This window comes from Ascaphus truei, chromosome 4 (genome assembly GCF_040206685.1).
Source record: "Ascaphus truei isolate aAscTru1 chromosome 4, aAscTru1.hap1, whole genome shotgun sequence".
In the NCBI taxonomy this organism is placed as follows: domain Eukaryota; kingdom Metazoa; phylum Chordata; class Amphibia; order Anura; family Ascaphidae; genus Ascaphus; species Ascaphus truei.
In genome coordinates this window covers 234,819,106-234,839,839 of record NC_134486.1, presented here as the reverse complement: position 1 = coordinate 234,839,839, position 20,734 = coordinate 234,819,106, and the positions used below count along the sequence as shown (strand labels likewise).

Here is a 20,734-nt window from a genome sequence, read left to right as displayed (position 1 = left end):
ATATAAACAAAATCCTATCCCTTTCAGGGATCTAACTACACATAGAATCAGTCTCTCTAACAGCTGCTGGCCAACTAACCTGGTTCCCCAGCTTAAAACAATGCTCTCTCATTTAGGGTCACTTAGATACAGCACAGTCTTTTAGCAACAGCAGTAAACATTTGTTTGGTCTTATCTGTTCGTGGTGGGAACTCGGTCCCGTGTCCAGGCAAATCCTCTGGTACTGTGATACGTGGAGGGGCCGTCAACCCCGATACTGGATGCAGGGGAGCAGCGACACCCCCAGCCCCCAGGCTCCAAGGAGAGAGAGAGAAATGCAAAACCTCTCTGCTCTAAATACCTGTGCATGTCATTAGAAGAGCAGGTGAGGGAGAAATAGAGCCATTGTAATCTGTGGTCTGGATTTTCCATCCAGCTGCCTGAGTTAATGTGAAGCTGTGGACCGGATCATTTTTAGCTATTCCTGCACTTTCTGCTCTAAAATGGGGCAGAAAGCTGCCTAACATCTTTGGACTATGTCACATATCCCCCTCCCCAGCTCACACCTACTGGGGTGAGCGGCCATGGACCTCACTGGGGTGAGCGTCCTACCTGAAATACTTGAGCTAACTCCTCAGTACAACATTAAGTATTCACATGATACGAATATGAACTTCATTATAAATTTACCAACCGAAAAGGGCATTTTTTTTTTTTTTTTTTTTTCATATTGTAAGCTACCAATATTTTTTCTCTTATACTACAGCCTTGTAATCTTAAGGGCCATCAACCCTGTATATTAATTTGTAGTTTAGCTACATTTTCAACACAGAGAACCAATATAACATTGTAATATTGACAAAATGCTTATTTGCATAGTTAAGTGTCCGTGACATAGTCCACACGTGTAATAAAAAAAATAAATCGGTCAGTTCCCCCAAACTTTTTTTTTTTTTTTTTTTTTGACTTCCAGTCTATTGCATCCTTTGACTTTATTTCATAGTCCGCTGCAACCTGCAAATGACTGGACTGTTTCTTTAGCTTCTGATGAGAACCTTGGACCAGATTCTCCTTGGCTCCACAGTGTGGTCCAGATTGGTGAGATATCGGCCATCTCGCTTTTATAGCGCAGTGTCAGGCAAACCACCTGACGGACGGACACCTCCTCTCTCTTGGCGCACTGTATCTCGCGCTCAGCCATCTGCTTCTGCAGCTCTTCAACCTGATCGTGCCAGACCTCCCTCAGGGTCTTCACCTCTTTCTGGTGCTTGCTCTGGGTTTGCATCAGCGCCTCCATTTTTTGGAGCTCTGCAGTCTGTGTCGCCTGGATCGCCGCTGATTCTGTATTCTGCAGTGCTTCCTGCATTTCTAACTTTTCCTGGATCAATTGCTTCTCCACTTTTTCTGCTTGGTGAAGCTTCTCATCACCTTCACTGATCTGGTCAGTCAAGTCTGAATTTTTCTGTGTCAGACTTACATTCTCTCTTTTTACAGTCTCTAAATTACTCAGGGTATTCTCATAGGTTTTCTTCAATGTACACAGCTCTGTGCTGCGAGCGTAGACCTCATGGCGTGAGAGTTCCAGCTCTGCTTTAAGCGCGCTAGCCTCTTGCCGAGAAACCCCCAACTCTGTGATGAAGTTTTGCACATCTTTCTGGGACATCTCATAGCATAGTTTCCAGTCAGTTCTTGTTTTCTTTGATTCGCTTGGCTCTCTGCCTATGATGGTAGCAGTAGCCTTTGTCATCTCTAGGCGTGTCGTCATTCCTGGGACGATTGCGCCAGGCCCTATGGGCTGTTGCTCATCTCTGCGCCTTTCTGACGCATGTCCTGACAGTGCAGGTTCAAGTGGCTCGGTCACTTCCCCTGTGACTTGAGGAACAGTTTTCTTTCTTTTTGCTTTATTAGCTCCAGAGATATCAGTGGTCCTGGGCACACACTCACTGTTATCAGCTTCCACATCTTGCTTGCACTCACAGGGCGTTGCTTGCTTTTGCAGCTGTTTGTCTTTGAAAATTTTGGGGCACACATCTTCCATGTGACCTACTTCACGACAGGCCCAGCATACTAAATTCATCTGTGGGTACGGCTCTCCTCCAGGGTCGTGATCATAGTATGGCCTGAAGGGACACTGTTTTGTATGGTTACGTACATTACACAACAAACATTTCACGTCGGCCATTTTAGAAACCCGGCAGGGACAATTTGCTAGCTGCAATTTCACTTACTTCAGCAGCTTACATACAGCACTTGCTAGCTGCAAATTCACTCACTTCAGCAAAAGGCATAAGCTTTACAAACAGCGCTTGCTAGATGCAAAATTTTTTTTTTTTTTCTTCAGCAAAACATTTTGGTTTTCTGTTTGGGTTCAGGGTGCTATTGCATCCACACTTCGCACATTCTCTGTGTATGCTAGAAGCACAACTGATATACACAGCGGGACAGACTTCACTCATAGCATCTGTACTTTAGTTCAGCTGGGCGGCCATTTTAAACCCCCGCATTTATTTGCAAACCCACAGACTTTTTTTTAGTGTCTGCCCGCATTCTCCACCATATGTGACAAACGCCCCTCTTTTGTAGTGCTGACGTCTGTCTGGGTTCTTCCCGACACAGTCTTCTAGGGTTATTTAATACAAAAACAGGATCATGCAAAGTATTAAGCTGCTTAACTCAGGCTTCTGCCTGCTTTATTTTCATCCAAGTAAGGTACTGCAGCTTTAACATGTGTAGGTTAGAGGTACTCAGATACTTTCATTCAGCAGTTCACTCATTTCATTGTTACAGTATTTCCCACACTGTTATTTCAAGTAAAAAGAAACCAAATTATATAAACAAAATCCTATCCCTTTCAGGGATCTAACTACACATAGAATCAGTCTCTCTAACAGCTGCTGGCCAACTAACCTGGTTCCCCAGCTTAAAACAATGCTCTCTCATTTAGGGTCACTTAGATACAGCACAGTCTTTTAGCAACAGCAGTAAACATTTGTTTGGTCTTATCTGTTCGTGGTGGGAACTCGGTCCCGTGTCCAGGCAAATCCTCTGGTACTGTGATACGTGGAGGGGCCGTCAACCCCGATACTGGATGCAGGGGAGCAGCGACACCCCCAGCCCCCAGGCTCCAAGGAGAGAGAGAGAAATGCAAAACCTCTCTGCTCTAAATACCTGTGCATGTCATTAGAAGAGCAGGTGAGGGAGAACTAGAGCCATTGTAATCTGTGGTCTGGATTTTCCATCCAGCTGCCTGAGTTAATGTGAAGCTGTGGACCGGATCATTTTTAGCTATTCCTGCACTTTCTGCTCTAAAATAGGGCAGAAAGCTGCCTAACATCTTTGGACTATGTCACAATATATATATATATATATATATATATATATATATATATATATATATATATACACACACATATATATATATATATATATATATATATATATATATATATATATATATACACACATACATATATATATACATATATGTGTGTGTATATATATATATATATATATATATATATATATATATGTATATATATATGCAAATACAACTGTATGCTCATCTGCATGTCTTAGGTATATATATATATATATATATATATATATATATATATATGTGTGTATATATAACAAACAAAGAATAGACTGCGCTCCTCAGGTGTAAACTCAGACTGATTACCAATTGATTGTATTAAGTGGATATAGCAAAGGTGAATGGCAAAGGTGAATGCAACAATAATATGGATGATTGACTCACACTAATAAAAATACATGCAATATGTTATAATAAAATGCTGAGTGCCAATGTTTAAAAAGCTGCTGTGAACACAAATATATGCCAGTGAACAATACAAATATATTAAAATGGCATGTGTTGGTAGTTATGACTACTGCACTAATGAATCCCTCCTGGATGATACTAAATAAATGATGAATGGAAAAATACAGAAAGAATGACACTAAGTGTGTCAAAAATGAAAATAAAAATAAAAATGAAAAAATATGAAAAATATAAAAATATATCAACCAAACCAAGAGTCCATGCTAGGATCTGGCTGCTCTCATCAAGGACCAACGAACTCCCAGAAATCTGTGAACAACAAGAAAAGAAAGCGCCCGATCCTAGTGCAGCATGAAAAAATACAATTTAATAAAAATGAATAAAATCAACAAATGCGAACTCACAAACACAGGATAAATAAAAGCATATAATGAGTATACTTATTCGCCAACCAAGGCACATCGTGGGCGGTTGGCGAATGAGTATACTCATTATATGCTTTTATTTATCCTGTGTTTGTGAGTTCGCATTTGTTGATTTTATTCATTTTTATTAAATTGTATTTTTTCATGCTGCACTAGGATCGGGCGCTTTCTTTTCTTGTTGTTCATATATACATATATATACACATATATATACATGTGTATACAGGCATACCCCGCATTAACGTACGCAATGGGACCAGAGCATGTATGTAAAACGAAAATGTACTTAAAGTAAAGCACTACCTTTTTCCCACTTATTGATGCATGTTCTGTACTGCAATCATCATATACGTGCATACTGTAACTGATGTAAATAACGCATTTGTAACAGGCTCTATAGTCTCCCCGCTTGCGCACAGCTTCGGTACAGGTAGGGAGCCGGTATTGCTGTTCAAGATGTGCTGACAGGCGCATGCGCGAACTGCCGTTTTGAACACAAGGCACATTGAACTAGGAATCAGAAAATATCCTTTTAATGGAAGCCATGACAGTGTACTTAAAGTGAGTGTCCTTAAACCGGGGTATGCCTGTATACTGGTATACATGTATATATATATATATATATGTAGCGGTCATGTAAAATGCCTACAGTCATCTCTCCTGCTGGCAGCAAGGCCTGGTAAGTGTGGGCATGCCAGCAGTAATCATGGAGGTTTTCCCTCACACCCTGGTGGGGTGCCTGTGTATGGATGGGACTGGTCACATGCTCTGACTCCATGGTTAGTGATGTCAGAGGTGTGTCAGCCTCAGAAGTTACATAAGGCACAGCACTGTGTCTAATAGTTAGTTGCTGGAAAGTTCTACCTGAAGTCTGAGTTGAGAAAGGAGTTGGCTAAGAGGAGTAGTTCAAGTTCTGCTAGAGTGTCAGTTATGTTCTAGTAACTCCATGGGAGACTGTGTCCAGGGACCTGGCACAGGGCAGTGATTCCTGCGGGAATAGTGAATCCCTCATCTAGGTGACATACCTATCAAAGGGGAGCACGGGCGAGATGATCGGCTAAATATACCCCATTGTGGAGGGCAGCTATGCCCGCCGTGACAATAAAGATGGAGCTGATCAGAGAAACCCCTGTGTGTGAGAGTCCAATGATTACACAGGAGGTTGCACCACCGAGGAGTTCCTCACCAGGATCATCCCCATGCGGACGCAGGGACCCTGATGAGGTGGAGGTGCTGCACTGGAACTAGGTGAGACTCAGCACACTACCTCAGCTGCCTGTCTGGACGGGTCCTCCCCACACACCATCATGCGGGAGACTCAGGAGTCCTGTAGCCAACAGGTGCACCATCAGGCATATCTACACTGTAATGGGGGCCAGAAACACCGTTACATTTGGAGGCGAGCTGCTGAGATCAGATCTGTCATCAGGACAGGCTCTAGCTAGGCACACTGGGAAACAGGGATAGAGTCTGCTGCCACTTTGTGCTGCGTAGGGACGGACCTAGGGGTGGTCAAGGGGCTGACGGGATATTGTCAGTTCGCAGGGACGACCTAGGGGCCTGAAAGGAGTGAGGGGTTTGGAGCCGGGCTATAGCTGACCGAGTCACCTTGAGGCAGTGCTAGTTGGTAGGATGCCAGAAGGGATAGCCTGTTAACTTGGTCAGGAATCCTGGAGAGGGTCTGCGCTAGGCTGACCAAGAGAGGTAGACGCCCCAAGTACTGCATGGCAGAGCCAGAGTACCTAGCCCATTCCAGACACTCACCGTAGGGAGCACAGACTGGGAGGAAGGAGTCGCAGCAGACACTGAGAGAGTGAGCCTAGCCTGAGGTAGTGCAACACTGGGTCACACCTAGATAAGGTACATATGTGGTGGTGCATCTGAAGCTAATCTTTATTGTACCGGTGTGGTGGCTGCCCCGCAGAGTGGAGCCCCATGTACGATAACTGTTACGAGAGAGTGGAGGATCCGCGTGGGGCGGAGAACATGAAATGGCGGACAGAGGCTGATGGGGAGGGCACCCGTGGCGTGCAACCCACTGAAGAGCAGACTGTCGCCGAGTTATCATTGACCAATCTGCTCTGGAGCGGAGCGAAGGCCGTGGCTGCCCCGTTTTTATCCTGTCTGGGACAGCGAGGGGCCACCCGTGAAGAGTGTGAGGAAATTGTAATAATTTTGGGAGAACCCCGCGAGGAGAGCAAACAAATGGATGATGCAGGACTTGCAAAGAGCTGGCCGGGAATGGCGCGAACAGCAGAGCCCCGCCCTGATGGGGGGCATGGCGCGAAAGCTATGGCTGCGCCGGGATGGACAGTGACTAACTCAGCCCCTGTGCTGAGTCAACCGCTTAGTCTATGGGACCCTCCCCTGATTTCTACCAGGGGGAGTGACTTTCAACTATGGCCTGTGGGAATGCACCCACTGGGCCCAGGGACTGATATCCAGACGGCGCCACTACAAAAAGTAGTTCCGGCCGTGGAAGAGCCGTGCAAAAAGGATGGTTATCTTGCACAGAGGGCGGCTGCAAGGAGAAGGCGGGAACTAGCCGCGGGAAAAGACCCCCACCCTTGTGGGGAAATTGGCGCGAAAACGCTAACCGCGCCCACCAGGACTGAGAGAGGTGCGGCCTTAATTAAGGGGCATGATATTCCCCTGTGGGACCCGACCATAATTGCAACCCCTGGGGGCGGGTTCCAGCTCTGTCAGAGAAGGGAGGAGCCGAAGCAGGGAGTGGCGGATCCAGCAACTTCCATCAGTCAGTTGCGAGGAACCACTGAGAAGGAGAGACCTGTACAGGAAGTGGCTCCTGTACAAAGAATGGCCTGCTCCTCCACTGTGGGCACGATGGTCTCCACCCAGCCCTACTCAGTACCCGGCGGGTTGCTAGTAGTGAGGGTGGCCAACACCGAGACGGTGGTCGGGCTCTGCCTACAATGCGGGCTGCCCGGAGGAACGGTCAACACGGCGGCACATTGCCCTCATTGCGGGACTTTGTACCTGTGGCCTATGCCCACATTTATTCCTATACAGCCTGCTGACCCCCCCGGTGGACGTGACAAGGCGCTCCGCCGAGTCCCCGGGCGCGCTATGGATCAACCGCGCGAGTCCCGGAGACAAGGGACTGGAGCCGGTCAAGTCGGCTGGGTCAGTAGCGATCGAGGCGGCTGAATCAACCCCCGCGTTCGGGGAAAAGAGACTGTCACCCCGCCCGGAGACCCCTAAGTCAGGAAAAGGGGATTACTCAGACGAGGACCTCCGTGAGCTGGCGGTGGTAAAAGTGGAGTTGAAAAGGCAGACCGGAAGGACGACACCCCGTGGGGTGAGTGGCAGGACGTCCCCCGCAGATCGGCGACCCGACCGACGGAGTCCCGCCATCCCAGGACCTGGCGGAGACGGGAGAGAGACGCCTACACCCCTGCGGACGGGTAAGCCAAGCAGCCCTATTACTTACCTGGTTACAGCGGACGGCGAAGCGCTCGAGGGGCCGCGCCAGGCCCAAAGCGCACGTGGAGGGACGGCATCACTTCCGGCAACGACGGCGGAGCAACCGGATGTCGTCATAGAGGAAGAGATCCCGCATGGGGGTCCCACGCAAGATGGCGACGCTTCTGGTTCCGGGGAGGACGTCACTTCCGGTGGCGACGGCGGAACCCATGGTGAAGACGCAGCGACGCTTCGGCGATCGGGGGAAGTTCCCCGATCACTTACAAGGCCCAGAAATTGGAGAGACGATCTCAGGACTGAGGAGGGTGAGACATCATCCTTGGACCAGTCTACGGACAGCCAGGAGCGGGTCGTAACCCCGTGGGGTCCCGTTCCGTGCCCCTATGCCCAAACCCCCGCCATAGCTAATACCCCTACCCCCATCACACGGTCACCGGGTTCACCGCCTAGCCTGGAGTACGTGGACAATTCACAAGGGAGAGAGGGAAGACGGACTGGGGAAAGGCAGCGCAGTGGCGCTACGGAGGGCGATTCAAGGGGAGGGGGAGAATTGAGAGTGGCAACTACAGCACCCCAACCCGTAGTAAAGGCCTCGGGGCCGTTTAGGTGGTCCGTACCGCGATCTGAGAGGTCATCGGGGGTATTTTCCATGGATGATGATAGGGACTCAGGAGGGTCAAACAAATTCCGGGAGAAACGGTGGTGGGCCCCATTATTTGAAGGGTACTCGGCCTGGATGGACCGCACTCGGTTCCTCATCCGGCGAGAGGATGTAGTGGACTATTGGTGGGCGGTGGGAGAGTTTACCCCAGAACAGAGGGACAGAGAGCTGCAGGAGCGATGGCTGCAGATTGAGAATAGGGAAATAGAGCCTATGGGTCCCAGTATTTTGTCAGACCCCGTGGACCCTGACGAACCCCTATCATGGGTGCTGCCTGGGAGGGGAGGTAAGGCTGACCTGACTAGAATTAGTAGGGCCGAGAGAACCATAATGGCTCGTTATAAATCTTCCCACGGGTTGGAGTACCCGTATGTCCCTGAGCCTCTCATGGATGAGATAGAGGACAACCGGGATAGGTGGCTTAGGGAGGCCATAGAAATGCACCTAGTGGGGAGAGGGAGTTCCGTGATAGGAAAGAAGGCCGAGGAACGGATAGAACATTTAATCCGCATATGGGCCATTGGGAGAAATATCTATAAACACAGAGTGACATATAGACCAGAGAGGGGATTACCCAGGCATTTCTCAGTAACAGTTCTGGATATGGGGGGTAGAGAAGTAAAGAAACCGGACCCCTATCACTATTTTTAGGTGGTACTGTGCATCACGCGGGTCTGTGGCTGCTGGTCGGGGCGGGCTTGGCGGATGACTGTATTCATGTGTACTGCATTATGAGGAAATTTGTGTGATGTTAATTATGTTTTCCGTTACAGTGCTTCCTGGAAAGAGGTATACAAATTTAGGTCCCAGCGAGGACGATGGGATTCACCAGGGGGAGAATGTAGCGGTCATGTAAAATGCCTACAGTCATCTCTCCTGCTGGCAGCAAGGCCTGGTAAGTGTGGGCATGCCAGCAGTAATCATGGAGGTTTTCCCTCACACCCTGGTGGGGTGCCTGTGTATGGATGGGACTGGTCACATGCTCTGACTCCATGGTTAGTGATGTCAGAGGTGTGTCAGCCTCAGAAGTTACATAAGGCACAGCACTGTGTCTAATAGTTAGTTGCTGGAAAGTTCTACCTGAAGTCTGAGTTGAGAAAGGAGTTGGCTAAGAGGAGTAGTTCAAGTTCTGCTAGAGTGTCAGTTATGTTCTAGTAACTCCATGGGAGACTGTGTCCAGGGACCTGGCACAGGGCAGTGATTCCTGCGGGAATAGTGAATCCCTCATCTAGGTGACATACCTATCAAAGGGGAGCACGGGCGAGATGATCGGCTAAATACACCCCATTGTGGAGGGCAGCTATGCCCGCCGTGACAATAAAGATGGAGCTGATCAGAGAAACCCCTGTGTGTGAAAGTCCAATGATTACACAGGAGGTTGCACCACCGAGGAGTTCCTCACCAGGATCATCCCCATGCGGACGCAGGGACCCTGATGAGGTGGAGGCGCTGCACTGGAACTAGGTGAGACTCAGCACACTACCTCAGCTGCCTGTCTGGACGGGTCCTCCCCACACACCATCATGCGGGAGACTCAGGAGTCCTGTAGCCAACAGGTGCACCATCAGGCATATCTACACTGTAATGGGGTCCGGTTAGACCACAGGGGCCAATGTGAGATTGGGTGGGTCAGGCCGGGCCAGAAACACCGTTACATATATATATATATATATATATATATATATATATATATATATATATATATATATATATATATATATATACATATATACACACTTATTTTTTTTATTTTTTTAAGCGGTCTCTCTTTGGAATTCCTAAATGTGGTATTTCATACACATACCATATTTAAGCAGTACCAAGCCATAAAGCTTGAATAGGGCATACGTTTCCTTAGTACATAGTCTATGGCTTATTTTGTCCAGTAACTCACGGTACTAAGGACCAAATCCACAAAGCTTTATTAAGTCAGGGCTCATAACGTCATGTTATCAAAATCAGTAATGAAAGTTATGTTCCCTGAGGTTAATGTGAATCCACAAAGCTAATTACATGCAAAAACGACATGAAGTTATCTTATTGGTATAGGCTTACGGCCATATTAAGTTAACATTGCCTTGCGTTAGCTTTACATGACTCGCTTTACGCCCGTCTTACCTAAAGGTGGCGTTATCTCTGCCGAGACCCTGAAATATGGGTTGGATAGCTAATCATATTCATGGACACTGTCATGGCTTTCATTAAAAGGATATTTTCTGATTCCTAGTTCAATGTGCCTTGTGTTCCAAAAGGAGCACACCTAAGATTCCTGGGAGATATGCTAATAGGATATGCAAGCCAGGGGGAATACTGTCTATGAGTATGATAGTTACGGGTGTGGGCAGTAAAAGCTCAAAAGTACAGTACTGTATGCTGTCACAGTCAAGCTTTTCAGGTTTAGTTCAATGCTAGAGTGCTGCCCTGAATAGAAGAGGCTGTGGGTTCTGATCCTGTTGGACCTGACACTAGTACCCTCTTTATCACAAGGGGACTTAGGATTGTTAGTATAGGTCTTATTGAAATCATTTTAGGAGGTGTGGGGTGTGAGTCATTTAATTATACTTTGCATATCTCACACGTTTCTATGGTGTAATCCTTTTTGAGCACAGGTGTCTCTCTATATCTTAGTTTGAGGGGATATATATTATGCTTGGGACTATACAAAAATATTTTATCTCCGATAACATCAGCACACTGCTTTAGTAAACTTTGGTGACACCGTTAGGACTTAACAATTAGTTAAATTAAGTTAATGCCTTGTTAAGTTAATAATGGAGTTTTGTGGACCTGGGCCTAATACCCACAATGAAATTGCCATTCTCCCTGATAAGTACATTAGGCAATTTACTAATCATGGTCTTTCTATTTTGCACTAATCACAGCACAAATGTAGTAATAGTCCCATCACATTTGTTGAGGAAACAAAAATTGAGATTTGTTGAGGAAACAAATATCATAACAAAATATAATTAAGAACTTAGTCAAATATTAGCCAAGTGCATTTTTAATAATTGATGTTAAAATAATAATTCAAAATTCATTTAAAGTAATACAAAGTTTTACTTTAAAAATGTTTAAAAAAATGTTTAAAAAATTAATAAAATGGAAAAGTAAATTGAAGTAGATTTTTTTTTTAATTGATGACCTTTACAGGCCTTAATCAAATCTGGCTCTGATCCATTTTGTTTGCGATTATTATCATTATTATTACAAATAACTAGATATTCACTGCATTTTCTTGCTAAAAAAGAATGAGACCAATACTTTTAATTTCTCAGACGTATACTGAATTAAGTAACAGAGAAACATGTGGTCAGGTGTGTCTTGTGGCTTTACCAAATATGGCAACGTAGAGAATGGGGAAAATAAATTTGGAAGTAAAAGATAGTTTTGATTACATGAAGACCATGGAAGTGAATAGTGATGGTCCGTACCAGAACTCAGGTCGAACCATAACAAAATGTGCTTAATATTAACAGACATTTTGTGATTGTCATTTATGTTACATGCACACACGATCCTTTCTGTGTGTCTAACTTACGTGTATGTAATTATACTGTTCATTCTATAGGAAGACATTTTTATTTGATACTGTACAATAATTATGAATGGTACCTGGAAACAATTGAAAAATGCATGTCTAATTCAGAATGCCGCATTTCATGCTGCTGGGATCTCATTAGAGCTGAGGTGTCTAATTCAAGAAGCGAAATTCGATTTCCAAACATTGAAGTAAGCAAACAGAAAACCTGCACAGAAATAAACAACAAAAGTGAAGACTTCCTTCACTCTTACAGGAACGAAGTGTCAAGGGGAGCTAATCTGGGCCTAAAATAGACAAAGTGTAAGTACGATTAATGTAGTCAGATGATCCGGCTGGCATCAGCACAAACAAGTAAGGGCATATCCAATACGGAAATTACTCCGACACAATATCCTGCCCTACCTCTTTGCCACTTTTGAGTTGTGACCTGATATGTGGAGTCAAGACTTGACCTATGTGGGTAAAACATACCCTTTACGAGTAGTACATAAAGGCATTAGGGGAGCAGTTCAGGATTCTGATCAAAGAGCATTTTCACAAGATCTCAGAAAAATAATATGCATAATCTCCATTCTTTATCTGGAAACTAGAGTACTACTCATACATTCAAGTTATTGTATACTATACAGTATATCCTCAAAACAAGACCATCCCTTGAGATACTTTCCGATTATCAAAATTCCATTGTACATTACTGTCCAACTACATGTCACATCTTCAGAGAGGATGTTGCAAATAATAATGGGTCATATTTCAGCTAAGCCATGAGACATCATCTGGTGAATGGGTTGTATGGTATTTTACAGAAATGTTAGGTATCTTATGGCTTACCACTGCTTAATAAACATGGCTCCATGTTCAGGTTCACCATACATGATTTTTATTGATGCAAGACTAATAACGAATAACATATCAAACATACTCACCTTAGTGCCCACATTTCTTGTCAATGAGCATGATCCAGCTAACTGAATGCTGAGGCCATCATAATCTTTGCCAGAGAAAAATATAACTTTAGAGAATATTCAGAAAATGAGTTTCGGTCAAATATATATATATATATAAAATCAAAAATAAATAGATGATACCGTTCTGTGGCTAACGAAATGCTTTTATTTGTGCGAGCTTTCCAGATACACTGATCTCTTCTTCCGGCGATGTTACAATGAATGAAGCCAAAAAAGGGTTTTAACTTTAAAAGAAGAGATCAGTGTATCTCGAAAGCTCGCAAAAATAAAAGCATTTCGTTAGCCACAGAACGGTATCGTCTATTCATTTTTGATTATTAAAGCTCGGCTAACACGGTACCGATACCTCTACACACATATATATATATATACACACTCAAGTATAAACCAGTGCATAAGTAATAAATATACAAATATATTATATAGATGTATGCACAAAATATAGGATAAAAAAAACATAAATGTAATATATAGCGGAACTACGGCAGGAAGAATATAGATATGTATATAAAGGCAGATGGAAAAGGCAGCAAATCAAGGAATAACCAATCCCTAAAAACACATGTGAAAAAATTAATTGATGAGTGCACACTCCTATTTGCATATATATTAATAACAATTTAATAAGAAATCAGACATGTGACCATAAATGTATATGGAAAACACGATTGAAATATAACAATTAAAATGGATGTTGGTGTATGCTGTATCCTCAGTGGAATGGAGGAATAAACCTTGAGGGTTAATAAAGTCTATGTGTGTGTGTGTGTGTGTGTGTGTGTTTGTGTGTGTGTGTGTGTGTGTGTGTGTGTGTGTGTCTCTCTTATAATGTCCTCCTAGGAAGATGGGTGTGAATGATAAGTAACTCTGACTTTAGCCCATGCACAAACAGATCCAGTAATAGATAGATAGTCCTGATGTATGCTGATTCAGGAGTAACGCTCAATAGCGCACCCATCAGCTAGGTGCCTTATGTCCTGGAGAAATAGAAACAGCCTGTTGTGGGCAGTGTGGATGCAGAGTACCTGATCAGTAAGTTGTGAGAAGTCGGAACCTGCGTCCTTCAGCCGGGACAATCCCGTAAAGCTCCGTAGGCAGGGGTAGCTGTAATCCTGCGACTACCAACTCTATTTCACCCAATCCTCCAATGTAGTATCGGCAACAAGAACAAGTCCCGTGGGGGGACCGTAGCCCGGATGTGGGGCACCTCAACACTGTTTCTTCACACCGAGCCTGAATTAACAACAGCACACGGCCTCTCTGAATACCGATGCTTCACCTTCAGGGAATCCTCTGCAGCTGATACATCAACATCCAACGTGATGACGTGGCCTACGCGTTTCGTCGGCTAGTACGCCAACTTCATCAGGGGTGCCTTGATGAGAATTTATAGCCCTTTTTGAAAAATTCAATTAATGGGCAAAAGCGGCAAAAAGACTGTTCAAAAAAGTGTATATACATAAATTATATAATTAAGTGCATACATAAATGATATAATGAAAATGTATTTACAGTGGTGTGAAAAAGAAAGTACACCCTCTTTGAATTCTATGGTTTTACATGTCAGAACCTAATAACAATCATCTGTTCTTTAGCAGGTCTTAAAATTAGGTAAATACAACTGCAGATGAACAACAATACATGACATATTACATTGTCATTATTTATTTAACAAAAATAAAGCCAAAATGGAGAAACTATGTGTGAAAAACTAAGTACACCCTCACTGCTTCCATAGGAATTAAGATGCTAAGTAGCAGACAGGTGCTGCTAATCAAATGCCCTTGATTAATTGATCATCAGCAAGTGTGACCACCTCTATAAAAGCCGAAGTTTTAGCAGTTTGCTGGTCTGGAGCATTCAGGTGTGTGTTAACACAATGCCAAGGAAGAAAGACATCAGCAAGGATCTTAGAGAAGCAATTGTTGCTGCCCATCAATCTGGGAAGGGTTATAAGGCCATTTCCAAACAATTTAAAGCCCATAATTCTACAGTGAGAAAGATTATTCAAAAGTGGAAAACATTCAAGACAGTTGCCAATCTTCCCAGGAGTGGACGTCCCAGCAAATTCACCCCAAGGTCAGACCGTGCAATGCTCAGAGAAATTGTAAAAAACCCAAGAGTTACATTTCAGACTCTACGGGCCTCAGTTAACATGTTAAATGTTAAAGTTGATGATAGTACAATTAGAAAAAGACTGAACAAGTATGGTTTGTTTGGAAGGGTTGCCAGGAGAAAGCCTCTTCTCTCTAAAAAGAACATGGCAGCACGGCTTAGGTTTGGAAAGTTGCATTTGAACAAACCACAAGACTTCTGGAACAATGTCCTTTGGACAGACGAGACCAAAGTGGAGATGTTTGGCCATAATGCACAGTGCCACGTTTGGCGAAAACCAAACACAGCATATCAGCACAAACACCTCATACCAACTGTCAAGCACGGTGGTGGAGGGGTGATGATTTGGGCTTGTTTTGTAGCCACAGGACCTGGGAACCTTGCAGTCATTGAGTCGACCATGAACTCCTCTGTATACCAAAGTATTCTAGAGTCAAATGTGAGGCCATTTGTCCGACAGCTAAAGCTTGGCCATGCAACAGGACAATGATCCCGAGCACACCAGCAAATCTACAACAGAATGGCTGAAAAAGAAAACAATCAAGGTGTTGCAATGGCCCAGTCAAAGTCCTGACCTCAACCCGATTGAAATGCTGTGGCAGGACCTTAAGAGAGCTGTGCATAAACAAATGCCCACAAACCTTAATGAACTGAAGCAACGTTGTAAAGAAGAGGGGGCCAAAATTCCTCAACAATGATGTGAGAGACTGATAAAGTCATACAGAAAATGATTACTTCAAGTTATTGCTGCTAAAGGTGGTTCTACAAGCTATTGAATCATAAGGTATACTTAGTTTTTAACACATGGCTTCTCCATTATAGCTTTATTTTTGTCAAATAAATCATGACAAGGTGTAATATGTCATGTGTTGCTGTTCATCTGAGGTTGTATTTACCTAATTTTAAGACCTACTAAGGAACAAATGATTGTTATTATTTCCTGATATGTAAAACCATAGAATTCAAAGAGGGTGTACTTTCTTTTTCACACCATTGTATATACACTTTTTTGCACAGTCTATTTGCCGTTTTTGCCCATGAATTGGATTTTTCCAAAAGGGCTATAAATACATCAAGTCGTCCCCCCCCCCTGGGATAACTCCTGATGAAGTTGGCGTACTAGCCGATGAAACGCGTAGGGTGCGTCATCACGTTGTACGTTGGTGTATCAGCTGCAGAGGATTCCCTGAGGGTAAAGCATCTGTTATACAGAGAGGCCGTGTGCTGTTGTTAATTTAGTCTCCGTGTGAAGAGACAGTGTCGAGGTGCCCCACATCCGGGCTACGGTCCCCCACAGGACTTGTTCTATTGCCGATACTACCGTAAAGAATTAGGTGAAATCGAGTTGCTAGTCGGAGGATAACAGCTACCCCTGCCTACAGAACGTTACGGGATTGTCCCGGCTGAAGGACGCATGTTCCGACTTCTCACAACTTACCGATCAGGTATTCCGCATCCACACTGCCCACAACAGGCTGTTTATATTTCTCCAGGACATAAGGCACCTAGCTGATGGGTGCGATATTGAGCGTTGCTCCCAAATCAGCATACTTCAGGGCTTGAATTGTCAGGAGTTAGTTACTTATCATCTATTACTGGAACTGTTTGTGCATGGGCTAAAGTCGGAGTTACTTATCATTCACACCCATCTTCATGGGAGGACATTATAAGACACACACACACACACAAAGTCAGAAACTTTATTAACCCTCAAGGTTTATTCATCCATTCCAGTGAGGATACAGCATCCACCAACATCCATTTTAATTGTTATATTTCAATCGTGTTTTCCATATACATTCATATTGTTATTAATATATACTGTATACAAATAGGTGTGCGCTCATCAATTTGTACATACATACATACATACATACACACACACACACACACACACATACATACATACACACAACAAGCATATGTAACTTACAATTGAGTAAATAAAAGTAGGCACAACGCTGCGTTCCGAGTAGCAGGAGGTCCGTAGATGGAATTATGTAAGGACCTGGTGCACCGGTCCCCAGACCACTACTAGCAACTCCAGGAGTAGCAGGGGCATACGCGCATCACAGCAAAAGATGCAAGAACGTGATGATGGCATTCGCTGCATGGTACCGTAACAGCAATATCTCAACGCGTTTCGTACGCTTAATGTGCTTCATCAGGGGTTAGTGTTACGCTACAAAGTCCTCACATATATACACAAAGCAAGATACTGTATCAATTAGTGAGTTAATACACATGATTCCAATACACATAATCAACATAAAAATGCAATTTTATCAAGAGAGCACAATACTCATTTGTATAAAGTGCATGGTCAATTACAAGTGAGAAAAAGGATTGTGAAGACAGATACTACTAATGTGAACAAAGTGTTTGTATAAACAAAAAGTGGCTGATAATGCCACATAACCTATAAAAAACAATCACAAACCATGATCCATTTACGAACAAACGGAACCATGCATACTAATAAATGTAAAATGTGTTAATTAAACACTAGTAATATGGATGTAATGTGCATCCACCAAATCATGTGCATGTGATAAAGTGAGTAATTGTCAGTGCTGATCCAAATAGGAAAAGCTGTAGCAACTAAAAATAAAAGTAACTAACTGGATGCAAATACAAAAAAGAAACATTGAAGGAGGAAAGTGGTGCTAGTTTGGAGGGAGGTGAGGTCTACACACATGCGCTGACAAAACTGGGTTTCAGGCAGCAATTTGTTCTATATTAGTAACTTGCAACTTCCACCAGCAGCTCATCTATATGTCTTAGGCCTTGTTCAGGGTGCAGGCTTCGGAGGGAGGGCGTGCTGCCGTGCGAGCTGCCGTGGGACACAAAGTATTCAAATTGAATACTGGTTGTCAGGGTAGCAGCTGCCTGTCTCCGAAGCCAGGAGTTGAAGCTGGCTACAGTTTCAAGAAACGAAAAAATCGTTTTTTGAAGCTGCAGCAGCGTCACTGGGACCTAGGCAGCCAATGAAATCATTCTTGAGAATGATTTCATGACTGCAGCTTGGATCCCTAAGCTGCCGTGTGTAGCCCCGCCCCCTCCCCGCCTCCTCAACTCCTGAAACAGTCTGCTGGGGATGAACACACATCGCCCAACAAACTGCCGCCCTCCCTCTCTCCCGCCCTCCCTCTCTCCCGCCCTCCCTCTGTGTCCTGTCTCTGGCACCCTGAACGAGGCCTTACACTGCACTATAGAAGCAGTGCAGGAAACATACAGAGTGTATTTACTGACAATGACTGAATCTTCTGCCTAAATTGGCACATTTGCAAGAGTACCTATGCAGTAATACTTCATTTTGTCAAACGTTGTTCCTTTCTATTTAGCCTATTTTGCGGTTTGCATAGCGCTCAGCAAAGGGTAGTCATGGAAAAAATGCACGGCCAAAAACATTATAACCACATGTTATGATCATTCATACCTTTGAAATGTAAAACAGCTTCCACTTCGGAATTAGCCATATTAATTAGAAACAAACCAGTAGAGCTTCCTATCCACAGACGTCTGGGAATTCCAAGAAGAGAGCTTTAAAAAAAATTTAAAAAAAAATTATATATGTATATATGTATAAAGAAAGCAGAAAGCAGAAAGCATTTGTGCATTTATTGATTTCCCCCTCCCCCCCAATATACACAATAGAAAAATGTAGGATGAACTTTATTGAAATAAGAAGGGCCAAAGTTATTAAACAGTGTTAAATTGCAGCCTGAGAACTGCATTTGGATGAAGATAAAGTTCAAGGGGGTAGGATGGTAAAGATTGAGATAAGGCAAAAGAAAAATGGAAGTACAGGCATTAGAGAAAAATGGAAGTACAGGAATTAGATTGCTCCACAGCATCCCAAAACACCATCAAATCAGCTTCATCTCTTACACTGCACTATAAGAGCAGTGAAAAAAAACACACTCTGCATACTTGCTGAGCATGCACAAATGTGTACTGTAGGTCTGGCAGGTCCATGGAATATCATTCTGTGGTTGTTGGGGAAAAATACAAGAACTGAGGATTTTTTTTTACTAACTTGGCATATTGGCTATGGCAAGTATGCAGTAATGAATACTTCAGGTTGTCAAATACTGATGCTTCCCTTCAGCCTATTATGCTGTCTGCATAACACCATACAAAGGAAGTCATGGATTAAAAGTATGTCCTAAATGAAATCAAAACTATAATCACATACTGTATTGAAATAATGCGAGAAAATCAGATCCTGTCATGTTGCAATAAATGTATGTTTATTTAATGATATATTTTTCTGAATTATATATACACTTGATTCGTTTTTGTATTTATACAGTATATTATTTATACAGAAAACTGTGGTAACACTGTGGCCCTTTGTGGACAACTTTGGTCCACCACGCAAAACAATGGGCATTTTAATCGAATATTAAGCGCGAAATTTGGAAAATTTGTATGTCATAATAGTCCAAACATCCGCCGTTTCTAATATTACTCTAATTTTCACCATTAGATGTCAGGACCGACGCCATCTTATATGTTAGCTCGTGGCTGCATCCCTACCACGTGGCCAATGCATGGCTTTGCTTAACCGCCACATTTTGCGCTTAATCTCATTACGGTATGGGTTTGGGGCGACGTGAGCCATAGAATGGTTAGAATCCCTATTCTAAGAATTTGTTTCAAATTTGTTTCAAAATTCAGTATTTCGTTTGTACAAAACTTTTGTCTAATTTTCAATACTGCAATTATTTTCAAAGCAAATGTAAATATTATACTGTTTTATTAGTAACTTTAAAAAAACCGTAATGGTAATAATGCCAAATATTTATGCGAATGTATTAAAGATTTTGCAATCAAAAAATTCTAGAAAGTAGCCATTTTAATTTCAGCATACACGTAAGGGCTGTTCTATATAGCATGCGGCCGTGCGTTCCTATGCGAATGCGCGTGCAAGTGCCGCATGCTTTTCATGTATATAGAGCCGGGAGCTGCAGGTTAGTGTATATGTGTGTATGTGTGTGTATGTGTGTGTGTATGTGTGAGTATATGTGTGTGCATGGGTTGTGTGAGTGAAAGTAAGTCCTAGATAGATTTTTTTAAAGGAAAAAAAAAGTTTAATAAATATTTTTGTTTTTGTTTTACAATCCTTGACCCCCACACACACACATCCATTCAAACACACATCCACGCATACATGCATACATACATACACACACACACATACATTTATGCGCAGGTAGCGGCGCTAAAAGATGAATTTCTTCATCTTCGCCGCTGTCTGTCGGCTCCCCTCTCCCTGCCGTATGCGCGCGGCCCTTCTATAGAAAGGCTGATGTCATCAGCCAACTGAAATTCCGCGCATGCGCCCAGCACTATAGAACGTGCCTAAGTTTTATGTCATTTCGAAAAATACAATTTTATTTTACAATTTAGTATTGCATTTATTTTAAATTACATATGGGGGCACCATAATCTTTTCAGTCAATTCGGCCCTGTCTGTAGTTCCATCATTAGTTGCTTTAGAAATTTAGCCTTGGTCCCAAATACCATTGTTACAGCCTTGTCAGTGTTTAGAAACAGTTTGTTTTGGGAAATCCAGTTTCAAGTTTTGAAAAATCAGATTAAAGTACATCCAAGATCAGAGAGGCTAGGGCTGTACAAGATTGGGTCATCCGCATACATGTGTTTTGAAGCTCCCTTTCAAGCTGTAGGTAGATGTATGTATGTATGTATGAATGTATATCTTTATTGTGTGTGTGTGTGTGTGTGTGTGTGTGTGTGTGTGTGTGTGTGTGTGTGTGTGTGTGTGTGTGTGTGTGTGTGTGTGTGTGTGTG

At 43.4% G+C, this 20,734-nt stretch overlaps 1 protein-coding gene across 2 annotated transcripts in view; it reads right to left on the bottom strand.

Moving 5' to 3' along the window:
• WDR27 (WD repeat domain 27) overlaps positions 1–20,734 on the bottom strand; it is a 585,895-nt gene that overhangs the window by 495,472 nt on the left and 69,689 nt on the right. For both annotated transcript variants that reach the window (XM_075597051.1, XM_075597050.1), the window contains exons 10-12: positions 18,357–18,460; positions 12,761–12,825; positions 11,906–12,039 (exon numbers count right to left, since the gene is read on the bottom strand). In XM_075597051.1, coding sequence (XP_075453166.1) covers positions 11,906–12,039; positions 12,761–12,825; positions 18,357–18,460 — 303 coding nt within the window. The remainder of the gene's footprint in view (positions 1–11,905; positions 12,040–12,760; positions 12,826–18,356; positions 18,461–20,734) is intronic.